General features: G+C 38.2%; 1 protein-coding gene across 4 annotated transcripts in view; it reads left to right on the forward strand.

Annotated features, from left to right (window-relative positions):
- rftn1b (raftlin, lipid raft linker 1b) overlaps window positions 1-19,304 on the forward strand; it is a 150,893-nt gene that overhangs the window by 111,319 nt on the left and 20,270 nt on the right. For all 4 annotated transcript variants that reach the window (XM_015034755.1, XM_015034752.1, XM_015034753.1 and 1 more), the window contains one exon: window positions 8,350-8,468. In XM_015034755.1, coding sequence (XP_014890241.1) covers window positions 8,350-8,468 — 119 coding nt within the window. The remainder of the gene's footprint in view (window positions 1-8,349; window positions 8,469-19,304) is intronic.

Genomic DNA, 19,304 nt, shown 5'->3' on the forward strand with positions numbered 1-19,304 from the left:
CGGCATGTGGAGTAATGGATTGGTAGTAAAGGACAATGTGTAAGAATATTATAGGGGAGAAATGTGTTATTTAGGAATTGATAGAATTATTTCAGCTTGTACGAAGCTGTTGGTAAAAGAAATCAGATTTTCTTCATGTATGGATTTGATTTCTTATATCTTGATTTACGTTAATTGCTTTTCAAGAACTTTCATTTTGCTTTAAAAGCAAATGTGCCATTGTTATTATTTAGTGCTGCATTTAAAACAAATTCCTACAAAGAAAATCAGACAAACATCTTTTAAGCTGATGCTGAAAAATCTTACTTACAGATTTTTCTGTAAGTTATAATTGTTACAATGACTTATAACATTTATTTTGTTATAATTTGAAACTTGTCAACTGGCTACTGAGCTTGAAATGAGGCTATGTTTTGTCCCTGTTTTGCTAAAATCCTGTTGTGGTCCAAATTTTTGGTGTATTGCCACCAAAAGCCACAACATGGTTTAAAATCACGTTTCATTTATTTGTAGAGGGTTTGCTAATACTGCAGGAGGAGTGGGAAGCCACATATTGTACATCAGGACAAGAAAAGTGTTCTCCAGCACTTCTGCACTCTTATCAAGGGAGATAAAAATTAAACATGGGAAAATGTCTAAACCACTCATGCTTTCCTACTTATAATTCATATTTAAAATAGCAATTTAGAGATTATCTGCCTTTTGTTATATTCACTATTCATGCTCCATTCCTCATGTTTCCTCCTGTAAGCAGATGCACTCTTCAGTCTCTGACAGTCAGTCGTTCAGCATGGTTCAGATGAAAACACGCCGTATACCTGCAATCCTTTTAAAGATGAGTTACCATGGTGAGGTTCGCTAAGACAGCATGGCGGGCCATTGTTTGCATACCCATGTGTTTTGTGATGAGGGATTGCTCAGCAGAGCTGGATGTGACAGTGATATTGAAATTTTCACATCCAGAGCTTCTTGCAGATCCAACTGTCACAGTGTATGCATCAGGGATTTAGCCTACAGTCACAAAAAAATACAGTTAATGTGGAGCTGCATCTAAATATGCGCCCAGACAAAATAAAATAAATGTGATTTAAAAAAACAACAAAAAAAACCCCAACAAAAAAACAGATCAGTATATGTTTACATTGCCTCTCAATTGGGAGAACAGTAGAAGTTTGACAGTTTTTACAAAAACGGTGTATTCAATTCTTCCTTCAGCCTTACTGTAGAGGTTTGTAACCCAGTCATATGTCATCTTTATTTAATTCATTTTCTCCAAAACAAACTTTAGAATCTAAAAAGGCATTAAAACAGGAAGGCATGCGGTGATGGCGCAGGTTAGATGTAAATGCAAACAGAAGCAGGCATGCATGCATTTGTATTTGTGTGGTAAATTGGACAGAGGCCTAAAGAACTCATTCTGCAAGACAGGACATGTCAGCTGGAAAAACGCTGCGCATATGCATAACAAACACATACTGCATATGTAAGGCAGACACAATGCCACATAAAGCACTTTAAATAACATGATGAGTATTTGAATGTATATACATAATTTATCTCTGGAGCCATTCTGAATCTGTTATGCCTAAAATAGTTTTGCAGCAACTTCATCATTGCATAATTTAATAATTTTTTTTAAGAAGATGAATGAAACCCAGCGTCTGCTGCTGCATGAGGAATTCAAATCTTTTTTGTCACCATTACGGTGAATGCAAATTAATTGTAGACATAGCTAAAACCAAAACAATGTCCATAGCTTTTCTTAAAGAGCAGTCCTGTTTATTCCTTTTGCACACCAGCATTTCTTTTCTGGTGGTTAAATGTAGCCTAGCATCAAAATGAGATAAGATTCTTTCTGAGATAGGCTTCATCTCACGAAACTGTAAATTAGCTACATCAGGGATGCAGGATGTTATATATAATGAGTTATCAGGATGAGCCACTCGACTGCAACCTCTGCTGTTTCACTCACAGTGAATAAAGCAACAATACTTCCAGGAAGTAGGTGGATAGCAACAACAATAATGCTCAGGATTCCTTCAGATTTTTCTAAAACAAAATTCCAAACTTTTACACGCTCAAATTTACTAATATTTTCAGTCCTTCTTAGAATACTTTATTATATGAAGGTATAAACAAAAAAAGAAAAATCACAATAACTGTATTTTACTGCTAACTTGGTCAAAGTTTAAATATGGAGCCTACAAATCTGTAATCTCATAAAATCTGAAAACGCAAATGTTTTTCAATATTCTATTTTTCCATAATTACAAAGACTTAAATGAAATGTAATTTTTTTCTAGACATTTTCGGACTACATAGCAACCCTGAATAGATGAATAAGAGAGGTTTCAATTGCTGTGCAAACGGGTCAGAACCTTTTTTTTTGGTAAGCATTGACTGTTTTGTTGATACACATTCTTATTCTTAGCTTATTAATGTTCCTGTGTTACTGCATTCAGTCTTGTTTTTGTCCACTGATAAATTTTAGTTTTTTTAGATTTGCAGTTTTTTCCTGTTTTGCAATGCTAGACTGGCTATTGTAATTTGATCCAACTGAAGCTCCTTTTTAAATCTCAGCTGCAGACGATTCTACAGTTTTTGTTGTTTTTTTTTTTTTGTTCCCATTTAGTCCACCCAGTAACAACCATGCAGATCAGCTTGTTTGGCCAAGGGAAGCAAATTCAAATTCACTCAGGTAGTAAAACCTTTGAAAGGCTCAGAGCTTGGAGCGATGTCTGGGGCCATCTTAGCTGCAGAATTACTGCACAGTAACTGAGCCATCATGGTAATTCACTGTCAGGGATGTTTCATAAATAGGAGTGTGAATTTTCACTCTGAATATCACACGTTTTTTCAATGAACTGTAACATAAAGGGGGGAAAAAACCTGACACTTCTTTCCTGGAAATCTCATGAACAGGCTGTAATCTTTCAGTTGAGCATCAGCACTTTGGCAGGCGCATATCTGACCAAGAGTCTCAGTACATTTGTGATCTTCTAATACTTCCAGCTTTACTCTTTCAGTTGAGCAGAACATTGAAACCAGTTAAGCTCACAGTATTCGTTTTCAGAAGCTTTCTCTTTTTGCTCTTCATTTGGTCTTCTTGAATTCAAGAGAAATCAGCCAAACGGTTCCTGTTTTTGACGCACCACTCCCTTTTCTTTTATCTTGCACTCTAAAATCTGCCTGACAACCCGAGGGTACCGCCTGCCAGCTGCCTAACATCAGGCTCCGCAGGGAGGAGTCACATCCAGTCCACACAAGTTAGACTCCCTCACCTCTTCCTCGCACTGTCCTGGCTGTGCTTGTCCACTCAGCCTGTTTGAAATATAGATAAGCTGTCAGCGGCCGGTCTCCAGCTGTCTGAGGCAGTGGCTGGCACGCTTGTTGAAAACATGTCACCAGAGACGGCTTGGGGCAGGGTTACTCTCCAGCTTGCCAAAGGTCAACCGGGTTTTAGACTAAAAAAAAAAGAAAAAAAAAAGAGGAACTGAGTGTGCAGGAACACAGTAAACCTAAAACATTCACCCAATCAATATTTACCCCATGTTTTAACACCTTGATCCACAGGTATAGTCATGGGAAAAACAAAGCGCACTCAGTGATTTAGCAGTTTGTTGAACCAATGACTTTATCAGCACAAGAGTTGATGTCTGTCGGTGAAGCAAGAGGCTGACATCATCATTGTCACTTGGTTATTTTGACTCGTGTGATTTTCATCGAAGTTTCACTTCTGCAGTGCTCTTTAAGGTAGCACTATGGGATTGGGCTGAAAAATCTACAGAGAAATCTGCAAAGAGGTAAAACTGAACCAAGAATAAGCTGGAGCTCACTGTAGCTGCAAATCCAACCACCATCTTTGTGCTTGAAACTTGCTTTGAAGTGTTGGTGCTGCTGACATTTTATATTAGGTTTTCTTTCAGACATTATTGTATGCAACGTCCCAACGTTGGTTTCATCTGTTCACAGCACAGAATTCCTGATTCGTTAAGATTTAACCTTGCAAACCTAATAATAACAATTTATTTTGTAGATGGATAGAAAATATGGCACTGGCATCCATCTAATGATGTCTGTTGCTATTTAAAGTGATTGAAAATAGGTTGTGTAATTATAGAAAAAAGTCACAAGTTCCTAAATTCAAAACTTTTTTCTATAGATCATATGTATCTTACTTTTCTTTTTAATAAAACCAAATATTATGTGCCTTATTCTCATGGGAAATTTCTTGTGCACCATAAAGCTTTACTGAGATGCTTCGCATCACACAATTGTTTGATATAGAAAAAGAATATCAAAACATAGATAAAAAGATTGTGAGATAAAGACTGCAAGAATCCTAAAAGATTGAAGGCAGATGAAAAAAGAAAACATATTAAAACTTCAACAGTTTGTTCCAAAATCAGATTGTTTACTTATTCAATGGAGGAATAGATGGAAAAAGATATCAAAGCTTGAGGCAGTTCGTTTCAGCATTGTCTATGTGAAAGTAACAAGATGAATTCAAAGGATAAAGTATGGAAAAAAAACCCATCTGAGAACAGAAAATAAATAATCTGCACAAAACTCTTGGTGTTTATAATCATTATGTTTGTGGCTATTTTAGCCTGCGCCAAACTGCCTGGTAATATCTAATCAGTACTGCAGTGTGAATTATTCACGTAACATTTTATCTGTCTCAGCAAAGTACAAAAGGATCTGCAGCCAATATTTGTGGAAACTCTATTAATAATATGCGCAAATATTTTATATATCTCACTTTAAGATAGTGATGGTAGCTGCCACAATCACTTTTTAAAGGTATTAATCTGACACAGGTACGCCTACAGGCGGTCGTCCCTCTGCAGCAAACTTAAAATTCCTGACTCATCAGAAAATTTGATGACACATTTATTATTCTGAGCGCTCCTGCGTTAATGAGAGGGTGTATTATTGGACGTTAAATATAAGATGGCATATATGCCTGTGTGTGCAGCACTTCGCAGAAGTATTTATACATCTTGAACCTCTTTACCTTTGATCACATTACAGTCACAAACGACTTTATGTGAAGGAAGAACAAAAGATTCTTCAAAATTATGAAGAAATAAGATGCATAGTTTTATTATTTTATTCTAGAAATACATTTGTAACACCCTCCCGGCTTTCTGTGCTGCAATTACAGCTGTAAGTCTTTAGGGGTGCATTTCCACCAGTTGTAGTTTTTTCCCCTGTCTTTCTTTGCAGATGAGCTCAAGCAAACATTTTTAAAGGCAAGATTTTCAGTTGGATTTGAAATTTGAATTTGCATATTGTAATTACGGTTTTAAGATTAATGTTTGCATATTGGCCTAAAACTCTAATTTGCTTCTATCTGACTACCTATTTGCATGTGCTTGCTGTGTCTCCTACACAGAAAGTAACAAACTTATAGTTTTCTTCCAACCATGACTTTTTACTTGCAACTCTTTAGGAATCGCCAGATTTGTGGTGTAGTCCTACGTCTCCTCCATGAGCTATATGGATCTGTGTAAACAGCAGTTCACACCACGTTTTCGTTTCTATTTGTAAAAACTGTGAACAGAGTGCATGATTTCCCTTCTTCCTTCCTTTGTGCTGATCTAATCGCATAAAATCCACCAAAATATGTTACAGTTTGCAGGTGCAATTTGACAAATGTGTAAAGCTAAAAAGTCTGAGTACTTTTGCAACGGACTGTACATGCATACACACGCGCAGACAAAGAAACATTTAAAAGTGAGGGACTACATCACTGAAAACAACAACTTCACCAGTTTTAAATGAAGGATTTAGAGGATTTTTGCCACTAAAATGTGCATAAATTTAGTGGATTAACTTCATGGGGCTGTGGATCTGAAATCGATATACAGTCATATTCAATAAATTAGAATACTATTAAAAAGTTAATTTCTTTCAGTGACCTAATCCATGAAGAAAAACACACTATATAGATCAGTTACACACAGTCTGACATTTTCAAGCCTTTGTTTTCTGCCAGTTATGAGGATTTTCCACTCAATGCTAAAGAAAACATGACATTTAGGATTAGAATATTTTGTCAGGCCAATAAAAAAAAAATTCTAATGCAAATGTGAGCTTAATGAGAGGTTTGTTTGATATCTGCTTAAAGATTCTGCTTGCATGCTGGTGAGGTTTCTGGGACACGCACATTCTCACCACCTAAATTTAGCCCTTTAGGATCCAAAGAGTCTGCATGTGTCAGCACATCGGTGGCTGCTGATTTCTGATGCCATGTGTCAGCAGCTGTCACCTTGCCACTCCACGGTAGTCCACTCTCTGCTGCCGCCGCCGCCTTTCCAACCAGTCCAACAGCTCCGACACATTTGCATGCCTCGCCCTGCGACCTTGAGCATGTGAGCCACCGGGGATGGAGAACAGTTTTACTGAGAGCACATGGTGCTTTTTGCAAGTGTAAACAATTTATTCTCAGTCGGCCCGCCGGCTGCTCGGCTCAGCTCACAAGTCAATAGGCGCGAGATAATGTTTATTCGTGCACGCACCCGGTGGATTCCCCTGACAGACTGTGTGCCCCCCAGCAACCGGTTCCCATCTTCTCCTGCCTTTCTCCCCCCCACTCCCTTCGTCTCAGAGTCAGTGTGCATTATCACCAGAGACAAGGCTAAGCAGCGAGACAGGAACTGTGTGGTGATCTCACCTGAGTGATCCCTGTTGCGCTGGCAGGGAACCAACACCGATCCTCATCGCCTGACACTTCCCAAAACGGTCCCTTTACTAAATCTGCCAGGCAGGGAAGGCTGACAGTTCAGATAGGGAAGAAGAAGTTGGAGAGAAAAGAGGCAAAGAGGGCAGGAGGAGGTGAACACGGACAATGTCTGTATTTGAGCGAGCCAGTGGACGTCTGAGAGATGTCTTCCATTGAGCGTGCACGGGTCCTAAATGGGTTTTCAGAGAGGGAAGGAAATAAAAGAGTCTGTCATCCTGCGCTCTGCCTCTCCCTCTGTCTTCCTTCCCTATCTTCTCAGGCTCTCCAGCCACCTCTCATCCCTCTATTATTAAGGCTCGATAATGAAATGTGGAGTGTCTCATGTTGGTTCCCGGGCTCTGGCAAACTGTATTAGTGTGTAAATGGCGTGGCTGTAATGAGAAAGCACTCAGGCCAGCTGGGAGGACCGGACCTCGGCCCGTGGTGTGTGTGTGAGCGCGCGCGGCGTCTCAGCCCCTGCATCAAATGAATAACAAGAGAGGTTTCTGAGGGGCCGCAGTGGTGTTTCTGTCCTGCTCGCCAATCCCGTGATTGTTAGGCTCCAACAGAACAGAGACGCTTCCAATATCTATTTGGTCAGCAGCAAACAATTCAGCGTCAATGTCAGTGTTGCTAACCTCATTTTGGGCTTTGTTAAGGTGACGAATGCAGGCGTCGCAAAGGTTTGTCCCTTATGGACTGGCTTCATTAGACCTGTGGCTAATATCACTTAAATTTCTCCAAGGGTAGCGTTTCTGTCCTGATCATTCAGACGCACAGCAGCGCTTCTTCTTTCCCTGCAGGGTTCACCTTGATCCTGAGCTGTAATTATCCTCCGTGTCATTTGCTAATAGCTGCACAGCTTTAGGTTAAGTTGTCCATTTTTCTATATGTAGCTGTGCTTGTTCATTGCCATGTCGGAAGAGTTCTTTCCACCTGACTGGTTTCCTTCCAGTTTCGCCCTTTATTAAGCTCCATCCATCTTCACATTAAGCAGTTTTCTTGTTCTTATTCAAGAAAGTGATCCCATTAGCATGATGTTACCACCAACACCAGGGTTTTCCACTTTAATTAAGCTTCTACAACTTTTACATCTACGATTCATTTCATTTTTGATCTAATTTGACCAGAGAACCTTCTTACATGGTTTGCAGCAGATATTTACCAAGACCTTCTTCCAGCAATGACTTTCTGTACTTAAGTTTTTTTTTTGTTTTTTTTTTTTTTTCAGGTGATTAATGTAGGCATAACAAACTGATTTTTCGTCTATCCAACATAGCTTGACTTCATACAATCTGTGGCTGCATTTTACCAGTTAAATCTGTTCTTCAGAGTTTTTCAGTGTTGATCCTCAGGATATAGAGCAGTGCTTCTTTTACATCCTATCTGCTATCGAATTCACCTTGATCCTGAGCTTTAATTAGTCTCTGTGTTGCTGTCGAGCCCAAAAATCTGCACAGTTTTTGATCAAGAAGTTCACAACATGTCCATTTCTGATTTAACATCCTTAAGGCGATGTCTTTTTTTTTTGGTTCTACATTGTGTCATTGGATATTTTATGAGTTTGCAATGCACAAAAGAACAGTTCTAACATCTGGATTTTGTTTTTACTTTCTCCACAGATTTGCTGCCTAAGACAGTGGAAAGCGTCTTCATCTTCCAAGAGGCGAGCGAGGGTGAGCCAAACGCTGCTGCACCCACGTATGATGCCATTGTAGTGGAACAGTGGACCAACATTGATGTAAGTTTAGATATTTGTCTTTCACTCATTAAGTTGGGTGTTTCCTTGCCTGCAGTTGTTCATTGGGATGAGATGATCCGGCAAGTTGAGAACTTTTCCTTCCGCCTCAGCTCTTTATCACAATAGATGCCTTCATTGCCACAGATAAAACCCTGGTCCATTAATGTATCTGCACACCAATATCCTTAAACTTCTCAGCTTGAGAATCACATTTTTCACGCTTGTGAAGCTGCAGGCTTCAGTTGTTTGATTTGATTTGTAATCGTTGTTATTTATTTATTTTATCTTAGTTTTTTTTTTACTTTTGGCAGTAGTGGCCTTTGTTCATTAGTAGCTTCACAGGAATAAGGGCAGGAAGAGAAGGGAAGGACATGCAGTGAATGACTCTGGGACAGTCACTTCTACCACTGAGCCACCTGGTCCCTCTGATTTGTAATGACTGAACGGCGGTCTATTTCATAACAAAATACAATCTTCCTTTACCACTGAATTGAACTTGTTCAGAGACATTTTGCCCATCCTCCACCACCTCATCCCTGAGCCAACCTCACTCCCAGAACCCCAAAGGCAAATCTGGCAAATCTAACTTTATGGGAGATGTGTTGTGGCTGTTTGTCTTATCAGGGACAAACAAGGCCTTATCTGAAGGCCGATTAATGTCTTTTCCTCAACAAGTTCCAAGTTGGAAATTGATTTTTCATGGGAGTAGAAGGGGTAGCAGGCGTTTAAAGTCCTCTCATCTGTTCGTGTGTGTTTTTATGTTGTCTCTTGCAGCTCAGAGCGCATATGTCCGTGTCCGTCATTTGTTCGATTTTAGGTTTTGTGTCCCTATATGTGCGTGGAGATCCTATCTGGGTAATTGAATTTGGACTTTTTTGTTGCCAGTGGCTGTCCAAGTGTGAAGAGAGACTATTGTCCTTCTAAAATATGTCTCTCTCTGACTGACCACCATGGCACTGATGGCCTTGTGTGCCAATAAAAAGTCTCTTTCAGTCCTCCCCTCATCTGAGCTGAATGGTAATACTGTTACAGTTAAATGGATTTCAAGGTTTCCTCAGAAACACCAACCAGGAGTGATGCCAAACCGTCACCAGTGTTCCCGAAGATCCAATCAGCTCCTCGCTCCTGGAGGCTTTATCAGAAGCCGTTCCACTCGAGCGAGCTGCCAATTCAGATTGACACTTGCTCTTTCACAATGGCTGATCAGGGCTCCACGTCATTTCCATTATCTGCAATAACTGCCTAAAATTGATATGCAAAGCATCCTCACAGCTTCTTATTGTTTCATTTCTGTAATCATTAAGATAGAAAATAAAGGATATTAATTACAGTCAGTTTTCCTCCCTCACCGTCTTTAGTTAAATAATCTCTTCTCGTGAATGCTTCTATAGTTTCATGCAGCCAATAGTCTCACAGGTGGTTGAATGTATGAAATTCAGCGAAGAAGAGCGCATGCAATCATTCATATTGTCATTAAGTGGGAGTTTGTCATTTCCCACTCGGAGACTGTTTATCAGCGATTGCACAAACGTATTAGAATATTATTGTTTCATTCATAAACTGGTTAGAAATCATAATAGGATTAGCATTTGAAAAAGACTGAGTTGTTAATCACATCAGATCCACAGGTGCTTCAATAATTCCTGCATTTCACTGGAATATTCTAGGATCAATTTGAAAGTTGAAACATTAAACCAAAAAATAAAAAATAAAAGTCTGACACAAAAACAAAGAAAACAGAAAAAACTTGGAGGAGTTTACAATACGTTTTACTCTTTACCAACTTTAGAGAAAATGTTTAAATGCAGTGGCAGAGAAAGTCTGAACATTTATATCAATAGAGGAAAAGTGAAGCAAAAGAGAATAATTGAAAAGTTTTGTTCAAAGCTAAATAACGCATTTTGCTGTTGTTCCCTTTGGATCAACAAAAAAGAATCTAATGCCTCATGATATTTCACATTAATTGGAAATAAGTGTCAAAAACTTTGTTCGTAAGAAAGCTGGGAAGAGACATGAGTAGTTTCTATGCTGAAAAGATTAATACACAGCGTCTATCAATGGCATCGCTAAGTGAAAAGAGATGGTCAAATACAGACACACTGAGCCAGAAGTAGTTTATATGAGAAAGAGAAATAAAGACAGCACACAAGGTTAATCTATACATCAATAATCCAGTCCAGGAAATAAAGGAAACTAAAAAACAAAACGTACCTTTTATGGGAAGGCTAAACAAAGAAAGTACACAAAGTTTGTAAGCAATAGGTCAGTCAAGGACAAGCAGCTAAACCCAGAAGCACTCAACTAGGAGTAATTTCACTGAAATTGAGAATCACGGGGGGTACATAACATTATTTGCAGCAACAGCTGCCTCACTGCCTATAACTAGGAAAAAGAGGCATCTAAACTCAGAAGCACTTTTCTGGAATTGTGTTGTATAGCAAAGAAAAAAAAAAAACAGACTTTGCAAAGTAAATGACAACAAAGGTTTGGCATGAGCCTCCATTAAGATGACAACAAAGCTAAACACAAATGCACAGAGACCCACTTTCCCCAAAAATAGAAAAAAACAAAAAGCACACAAGGTTCATGGTTAGAAATGGATCAGTATGTCCTGTAAAGATAAGCGACTAAACACAGAATCCCTAGTCGAGGCAAAGCTTTTATAGAAAACAAGGCAGAGAGAAAACAGAGTTAATGGCAGCAATAATTGCCAATAAGACGTGAATGGAGTATGGCAAGAGAAAATACCATGAATGAAGAAAAGTCAGTTGCAAAACAATGCTCAAAGTCACCAGGTGCTTTTTATTTTTCTCTCCATTTGAGTTTTCAAACTCTGTATTAATAGTAGATTCTGGATGTTGCATCTAGTTGTTGACATCAACACTCTATAGAGAATATCCTGCTTAACTTTGCTTCATGGAGAATTGTCACATTTATTTACAAAGCTGCAAACTGCAGCTTTACATAATTATTACAGCAGTGTTTGACAACATTTAACAAAATGCAATTAATAACAAATATGCGTCTTGAGAGTGCTGATCCCCATTGATGAGTATTTTCTTTGTTTGATAGACTGCACCAGAATAAGATGATTTTATAGTGATTCATATTTTGCAACTAATCCTTTTTCCAATTTTATTGTTGTCTTACACAAATACATCACGATGTTTGCCAACCATCCTAAACAAATCAAAACAATTGAGTTTCGGCTTTTGCAGTTATATAGAATAAACCTTGGCGATGCTACCAGAGATTTTCTGTGGGAAAAACTGCAGAAATGTATCGCCTTTTTGTCCTTAAAGTATCATGTGAAGCTGCATCATCCTAAACATGTTTTCCCTCCTTGGCATAAATGACCTGAATAGAAATCGTAGAATATAGACGGTGAAGTGTCAGAAAATGAATAACTATTCAAGAAACTCCAATTAGGACTGGCTCCTCATCTCTTGTGTCCTGTGGGAAAAATCAATACAGGAAAACAGGAGCTTCCCTGAAACTAATGTTCTCTCTCTTATCACTGAGCTTCACAGCAGCAATGACCAAACAAAATGTATTCGCCTTCAGACTTCAGCCCGGGTTGGAATGAATATGTCTGCTCACCATCAGCCGCTGCAGGGAGATTTATTTATCCAGAGAGCCTCACTGCATTAGCAGGAACGTGTTATATTTCTGTCTTTGAAGGCACAAAACATCCAAGCATGTGTTACATTTTTTGTTTTTTTTTTGTAGTGAAAACATGAACCAATATTCTGCTTTGTGTATCTGATGTGCATGGAGAGTCTGATGTTATTAACATACACAGAAGCTTCCTTTTCAACATGCTTTTTTCGTAGCATTTTTAAAAGCACCATTATCCACTTGAGTTTTGTCAGATCCAGTACGGGGCCCATTATTGGGAACACATGTTGGACCACAAGCTGGATCCGGATGTCTTAAGATGATAGAAACTTTCAGAAACAGGCTGTCCTCTGAAATATCAAATTATGGTCCAAGAAAATGTTCCTTTCTATGGTCAGAGTATTTAACAAAATGAAAAAAAAGGGTGGAAAAAAAAAATCTGTGAATCTGATGAGAATTGGGAAATTTCAAGAAAAGTCTTCCAGCTGCAGGATTACTAATGAGGACCGATGGGTTCATGTCTGAAGGGTTGAGCCCCACTGATGTCTATGTTCATCGCTGCTTCTTGAATCTATTAGAGTTCCTCTTTCACAGCACAAAATTTGGAGATGAATCATGAACGATAATTTACGGATGGTTGCATCTGGCAGTTTACTGTAATGGTGTAACATGTTGTCAAGGCATTGTAGATAAATTGCACGCCATTTCTGGAACATTTTGCATTTCATTTTATGCTTTTTTCTTCTTTTTTGCTTTTTAAGAGAAATGCCAAATGGTTTGGCTTTAGTTAAAGGACTTGGCAGGGGTCCTACCACATTTTTCTGAATTTTTGTTGTCACTGTTGCTTTCGCTGCTATTTAGGCTTTAGAGAAAAATCATCAGCGGGAATTTAACACTCAGCAGTTTTCACATATGTTGTTGCTTCTTCGAACGTCGCTATAGTGAGGGATGCTTGAACAGATACAGAAATGGCAGAAAAATGTCTTCCAGATGTCAAAGAAAGATTGCATGTTTGTGTTTTTGTAAAGTTGCTTTCCGGTATAATAGAATTTCATAGGGAGGTTCGTATAAAACAAATTCACATCTTAAGCCATTATTTAAGTCAAATTAATTTAAATAATATTCAGTCCAAAACAATGAGAAATGCAATCAAAATCACATGTGAATTTGTTCTTTTGATAAGTCGTTAAAAATCATGCTGCGCCATTAACCTCCTACTTCTTAGTGTTGTCTTCTCCACCAGTAGAAACATCTGCTTATTGATCACATGATCGGAGTGACCAGTTGCAGTTTTGGGAAAATAAATCAAAGTCAATAAAAACCAAATGCCCGTTTCTTCCTAGCGGCAAAACGTTTTAGCAAGGAAACAAGTTATTTCGAAGTTGCCGTATTTTGGTTAAGCAAATTTATATTCAAAATATCAGATTACACAGTTATATGGTCAGTGGAAACACATCTAGTGTGTATGGCCAGGAAATCCTAGAAACACTGGGACAGGAACACTTTCTAAGGAGAAACAAAGAACAGAACAGAATAAAAATAACTTAGTTGTGTTCATTGCGTAGAAAGACAAACAAAGCAAGTCGACAACAATGGGCCCCTCCAAGAAACAAACACAGCTAAACACAAAGGCAACCAGAACTTTCTATGGGAATGAAAACAGATGAATGCTCGAAGTTGATGATGGCACCAATCAGTCAGTAAGTTCTGCAGCAGCCTGAACTTATAGAGACATCACTATAGAGATAGCTCATTATAACATAGAAATGTTAACTCATAAATGAGGAACAAAACTGTTCAAAAATCAATACCGAAGCACCTGACCCTGCCAATATCAGGGATTGTTCTTACAGGATGATTTCATCCTGATCCCCAGAGAAGCACATTAGCTCTCACCACTGATAGACAGTCATCTATGTAATCTTGTTTACAAGCATATTTTGCTAACTGGGTTCAGTGAAACTGGTTTGAACTGAACAAACAAAAATCTGCTCAGTTTCATTTGACACGGAATAGCAAATTTGTAAAGCTGCAAACCTTGACGAATAAAATGCGAATAATGTTCCATATCGCATTCTCTAGCGTTATATAAGAAGATATGTGACTGGGATGCCCGCTACTCTAATTAGGCTCAGCAGGATGTTTCTTTAATATTTAATCACAGTAAAGAAATTATTATCCTTTTCAGAAAACACCTGTGCCTTATACAAAACTCAAATAGATTGTGAGCCATCTCTGACTGCAAGAATCCTCCTTTTTGTAATTATCATGAACTTTTTTCTAATTTTTTAAAGCTAAGCAAACCGTCTGAGTCTCTGCTGCTGTTTATGCTCCCCCCACAGCTGCAGCACATTCAGATTTTATGCTCACCTGCTCCTTGCTTCAGTAATAATTATCCCAGTAATTTAGGCTTCCAGTTTAGTTCCCTCCTTGATTGATCCTCCTATTGTCCCTCATCGTTGCTCCGTTGTCTGCCATTTTCCTGATTCCCCTCACTTTCTTCCGTCTGTATTTCCTGTCAGTTGCCTTTCAAAGAGCATCTGTTCTCGACTTCATTTCACCTGCCTCCTGCCTGTGTTTTGGTCGTCTGTCACTGCAAAGACATGAACGCGTCATATCTCAGTCTTCTGGTTTGAGCTGAACCAGACATAGGAGACTTTCCACTTTCCAGTTATGGCAACATTGAATTTCCACAGCTGCCAAAACTGAGACAACTTCAGATTTTTTAAAGTTGATAAGTCGAGTCGACTTCGACTATTCACGTGATGCTTCACAGTGATTTATAGGCTTTATTATCTATATTCACAGCAAACATGAGACAGACGTCTTTAATGCAGAATAAAAAGAACAGAAAACAGAACGTTATCTGAAATGTGGTCCGAAAAGTTGCACAAAGTCAGCCAGTCTTTTTCCCAAACATCGGCTGGTACTGATGACTTCAGCTTGGACAGTTGCACCAAGGAGTCTAATTATTATGTTAACCAGAATTGTGCAACATTATAAGCATTATAACATTATAATACCGTTAATTTAGGGTGCAGTTAAATCCAGCAGATGTTGGATAATGTAATAATTTGGCTGAGATGTGAGTTTTCTGTGTCTGGTCTGTGGACTACCTGTGGATGTTGAGGACTTTTCCCCCATATTAGGCTCAAACTCTAGGATTAACTCCAACCTAGTGACGACCAAAGCTGTTGGGTGATGTAGAGGTCGGGTCCATCAGACATACCGCTCCATTCCTCATGCAATCAGTGCTGTTATTTATTCAAGCCATGAGATCATAAGGGCACCAGTACTGACAACTATGTGCTGTGATTCTCTAATCATTACGTTACAATCACTTGAACTTTTAACATGTGCAGCTTCATTTCCTTTCTGAGGGCTTAACGTCATTATTAGATAGAGTTGACATTGCTTTGAGAAACTAATGGTGGTCAGTAAATAAAATCTTCTTCTTACAGCTTAAAGGGATGTCATTAGGTAGAGTCACAGGTTTGCTCAGGCCTTGAACTTTGAACTCTCGACCCTGAAGACAAAATAGAAAATCTCCACGGGGAGATTTGAGAGATTGTTTCTATCCCTGCAGAGAGATGCACACCCCTGAAAATGATTGTTGACAATGTTAAAATTGAAGGAATGGCAGTTCAAAGTAAAAGCAAGTGAAGGGAGCTTAACAGTTCCAGCATTGTTGTCACTTATTCCAAGAATTCACTTGCACCAGCAGCTTTGAAGAGAAGCATTTCACAGACGGGACAAACTAAATTATGTCTAAAATGGGATTAGGGTTCAACATCACAGCATCAGTGTGGCAGCAGAGGAATCTTTGAAGAAATGTGATTAAGACTTAGACAAAGACACCTCAGATGAACACAAACATGTTGTTTTTATGTTTCCTGCAAATTGGTTTCCCAAAAAAAAAAAAAAAAAAAAAAAATCCACAGAGTCCATTGGGTTCAATAGACGTTCACAGGTTTTGTTTTTGCACGTAATGTGAATCCTTTGCTATTATTCAGACTATGAAATCATGTCCTGTCTGTGTGATTCTGTTTGAGTTGGGTGGTATGAATGCTGAGGCTCGAACATGTTGTGCAGAGAGCTGATGAGTCGCCTGTTCATCATATCTCTATTTTCTGAGCGAGGTGAGAGAAGAGCTGACCTACATAGAGGGAGAGCAATTTGCACTCTTCCTGACGGTGAGAGATCACATTCTTTCTGTAGGACGGGGGGAGAAATGTTCCACAGGGTGTTCGAAAACACAATAAACACCAATCCATCCTACTTAAGTGAATCAATAACTTTATGCTTTTGAAGTTGAATTAACTTTGATTTCAAACTGAATTGGTTTTTAAAGATTTTACCTACCTTTTTAGCCAGCCTGTGGCTCTTTATGCAAACACTACTTTCCTTTTTAAACATCTGCATCGTCAGTTCTGTCAAAGAGACATTTCAGCTCTTGCATTTTACAGTTGGTTTCATTTGAAAAGTGCTGTGACAATCAAAAAGCCTCATTTATGAACCAGAGGAACAATGAAATCTGATCCAAAGGTCGACTGACGCAGCAAAGCATTTCTCAGAATTTATTTATAAAAAGCCGACTTTGAATGTGAAATTGACCTTATCTCTCAAGGGCAGAACTTGATTCAACTTGTCTTTTATTATATTGCTGGTTGTATTAAGTTATTGAAGCCTTGTATGCTAATAAATCCATCACCATTTTTAGACACGCATGAATAGAAAATTATTTATTCTTTTTGTTCCTGCTTTTCTTTAACAACATGACAAATCACAACGCACGTCAGACTTTGAAAGTTTACTCAAGCTGCATTTAAATTGGGTAATATGTTTCCTCTGAAGATTTATCTTGACTTTGCTACGTCACCTATAGGTTTGTGAGTCTGTGTCAGTTTTTGCCTTGTTATGCACAAGAAACCTCTTTCCGTACTTCCTCTAGCTTTTAAGCAAGCGAGGATACGAAGGGGTTTCTGCAGATAATGCTGCACCTTTTCAGGTTTTGATAGTTTAAAATAGTCCCAAGTTAAATACTAGTTTATTAGTTTATTTGGGGCAAATGTTTGGTATGAACAAATGTTGCAGTACCTTTTCTTTGCCGGGGCGTTTTGGTTACATGAAACATAAAAGACAATGAAAAATTTTAAAATACAAAAGGAAGTAAAGATAACACTCCTCAACATTCAACAGCACAAAGCTAGCAATAAAATACAAGTAGCAAAAGAAAGATGGCGATCAGTTATAACTGATGTTTTTATAAAATGGTTTCAGTTGTAATAATGAACCTAAATTTCCACGATGCTCATTCCTCCAGGTTAATCATAATTCTGGGGCTTTAGTCTAATAGATAAGCAGCCTTAAAAAGACTTTCTTGCCATTTTAATCAATACCATCTTATAATATATGTCATTTCAAGGCATTTTCATACATATATTTCAAATTATCGTAGTCAAGTTAGTCTTGTTATTTAAATTTGTTTAAAAAATGCTCTAATTGAAGCATAATTTAACAAAACAAGCTTAATGGTTTGATTAAAAAAAGTTATTAATTCATAGCAGGTTATGTTTTTGTTTCTGTTCTGGGGGTCAGTCCATGTTAGGCATGTATAAAATAAGTTGGGGATTAGGAGTAAATGTTTGAACTTGGGCAATGGATCTTTATTTTTATTTATTTTTTATTTTTTTGCAGTTACTGAGATTGCAGCCTCAAGAATGAACCATTATGCTTTTTGACATAAATGGTTCTATTGTCTCGCAGAGAAGAGACCGTCTTTTGAGCAATAATAGTCCAGGAGGGAAATTAAATTTTTATTTTCATTTTATCTTACATGAAATGCTTGTATTATAGTTCTTCCTTGTAAAGTGCACAATAAAAGCTTTTACTGACACACATAATGAACTGCGAAAACTCCACCAGCTGATGCTCAGCTTGCTTAACTACCCCATCATGTGATATCCTGTTACACCATTTGTCCTGACTCAGATGCATGATAATGGCTTGTAAAAGCTAAAGTCTGGATGCACTCTAAGATTTATTATTGTTGGAGTAATCCAGTTTTAAGCTTGTGGAAGGTCCCCTGAGGGATTAGGTAGAAAAAAATACCGGATAGAAGCAATAATGACTAAAACATTTTTACTGGCGTAAATGTTTGGTTTTGTGGTCGTCTGTTGTACATCCTTGGATTTTCATTTCAATTCCCGTCAGTCTTTGGATAAAAGAGATTGTTCACGTTGGAAAGCCACCACCTTTCAGTCACCTGCTTCCAGTATTGAACTGGCTCCTTAATGATCTGTCTTCACACAACTGAAACTCTCATCTTGAAGCTTGTAAAAAGTGCTAATCAGAAAAACCGATCTTGGTTTGAGACGTTGTTTTGATGCAAAGTGATGTTGGCTGCCCAGTTGCCTTTGAAGGTATAACTATTGCTAAGATGCTTTCCAGCATATCTATCTTCTTTCACATCAGTCAGTCTGCTGTAAATTGATAGTTCATTTCTTCATTTCCGTCTATATGATCATGCTGAAAAAAATCTCACTTTTGATCACTTTTAGGTGAAATTGGCCCCCCAAAACCATTCCAGAGTAGCTTTAAGGTGATTTTTTTTTTTTTTTTTAAATCTCAGCATCATTGTAGCCAATCAATGATGCATTTGAGAGCACAAAGTGGAGCTGCTGAGTCTTGAAAGGTTATTTCTGCCCTTTGAGAAGTAGATGTAGACACCTCTGTTGCTGTGACAACGCTGCATGGTGAGCGAGGTAGCCAGGATCAGTATCTGAATGCCCTCTTTTTAAAGCAGTTTGCTTCATTATCAGCAGACTTTGTTTAGGTCTGCAAACCTGTTGACCCCCAACTATCTGAAAAACACACAGAGAGCTGGCTGTGAACAGTATTATGTCTTTTTTTTTTACTGTCTTCCAGTGGAGGGCGAAGGCAAGGAAGAAAAAACACCAGACTTTTTGTTGTGTGTGATCACAAAGTGCATATTTAACGATACTTTGACTCTGTGTCCTTGGAGAATAAAATTCTCACAGGTTTATTTTTCCAAGCCTTGCTGAATTTATAGCTTCACTTTGTATGTGAATATGAAGGGAATTTAGGGGAGGGAATGTTAGTGTCACATATCTTTTTGTGTATTATTTAAAATTCTTTTACAGGAAAAACTTCTACTTTTTTCCTACTTAGATACGGTTCAGTAAGAAGGTGGGCTGT

Source organism: Poecilia latipinna, unplaced genomic scaffold (genome assembly GCF_001443285.1).
Source record: "Poecilia latipinna isolate Pla-1442-1.1 unplaced genomic scaffold, P_latipinna-1.0 Scaffold310, whole genome shotgun sequence".
Classification (NCBI taxonomy): domain Eukaryota; kingdom Metazoa; phylum Chordata; class Actinopteri; order Cyprinodontiformes; family Poeciliidae; genus Poecilia; species Poecilia latipinna.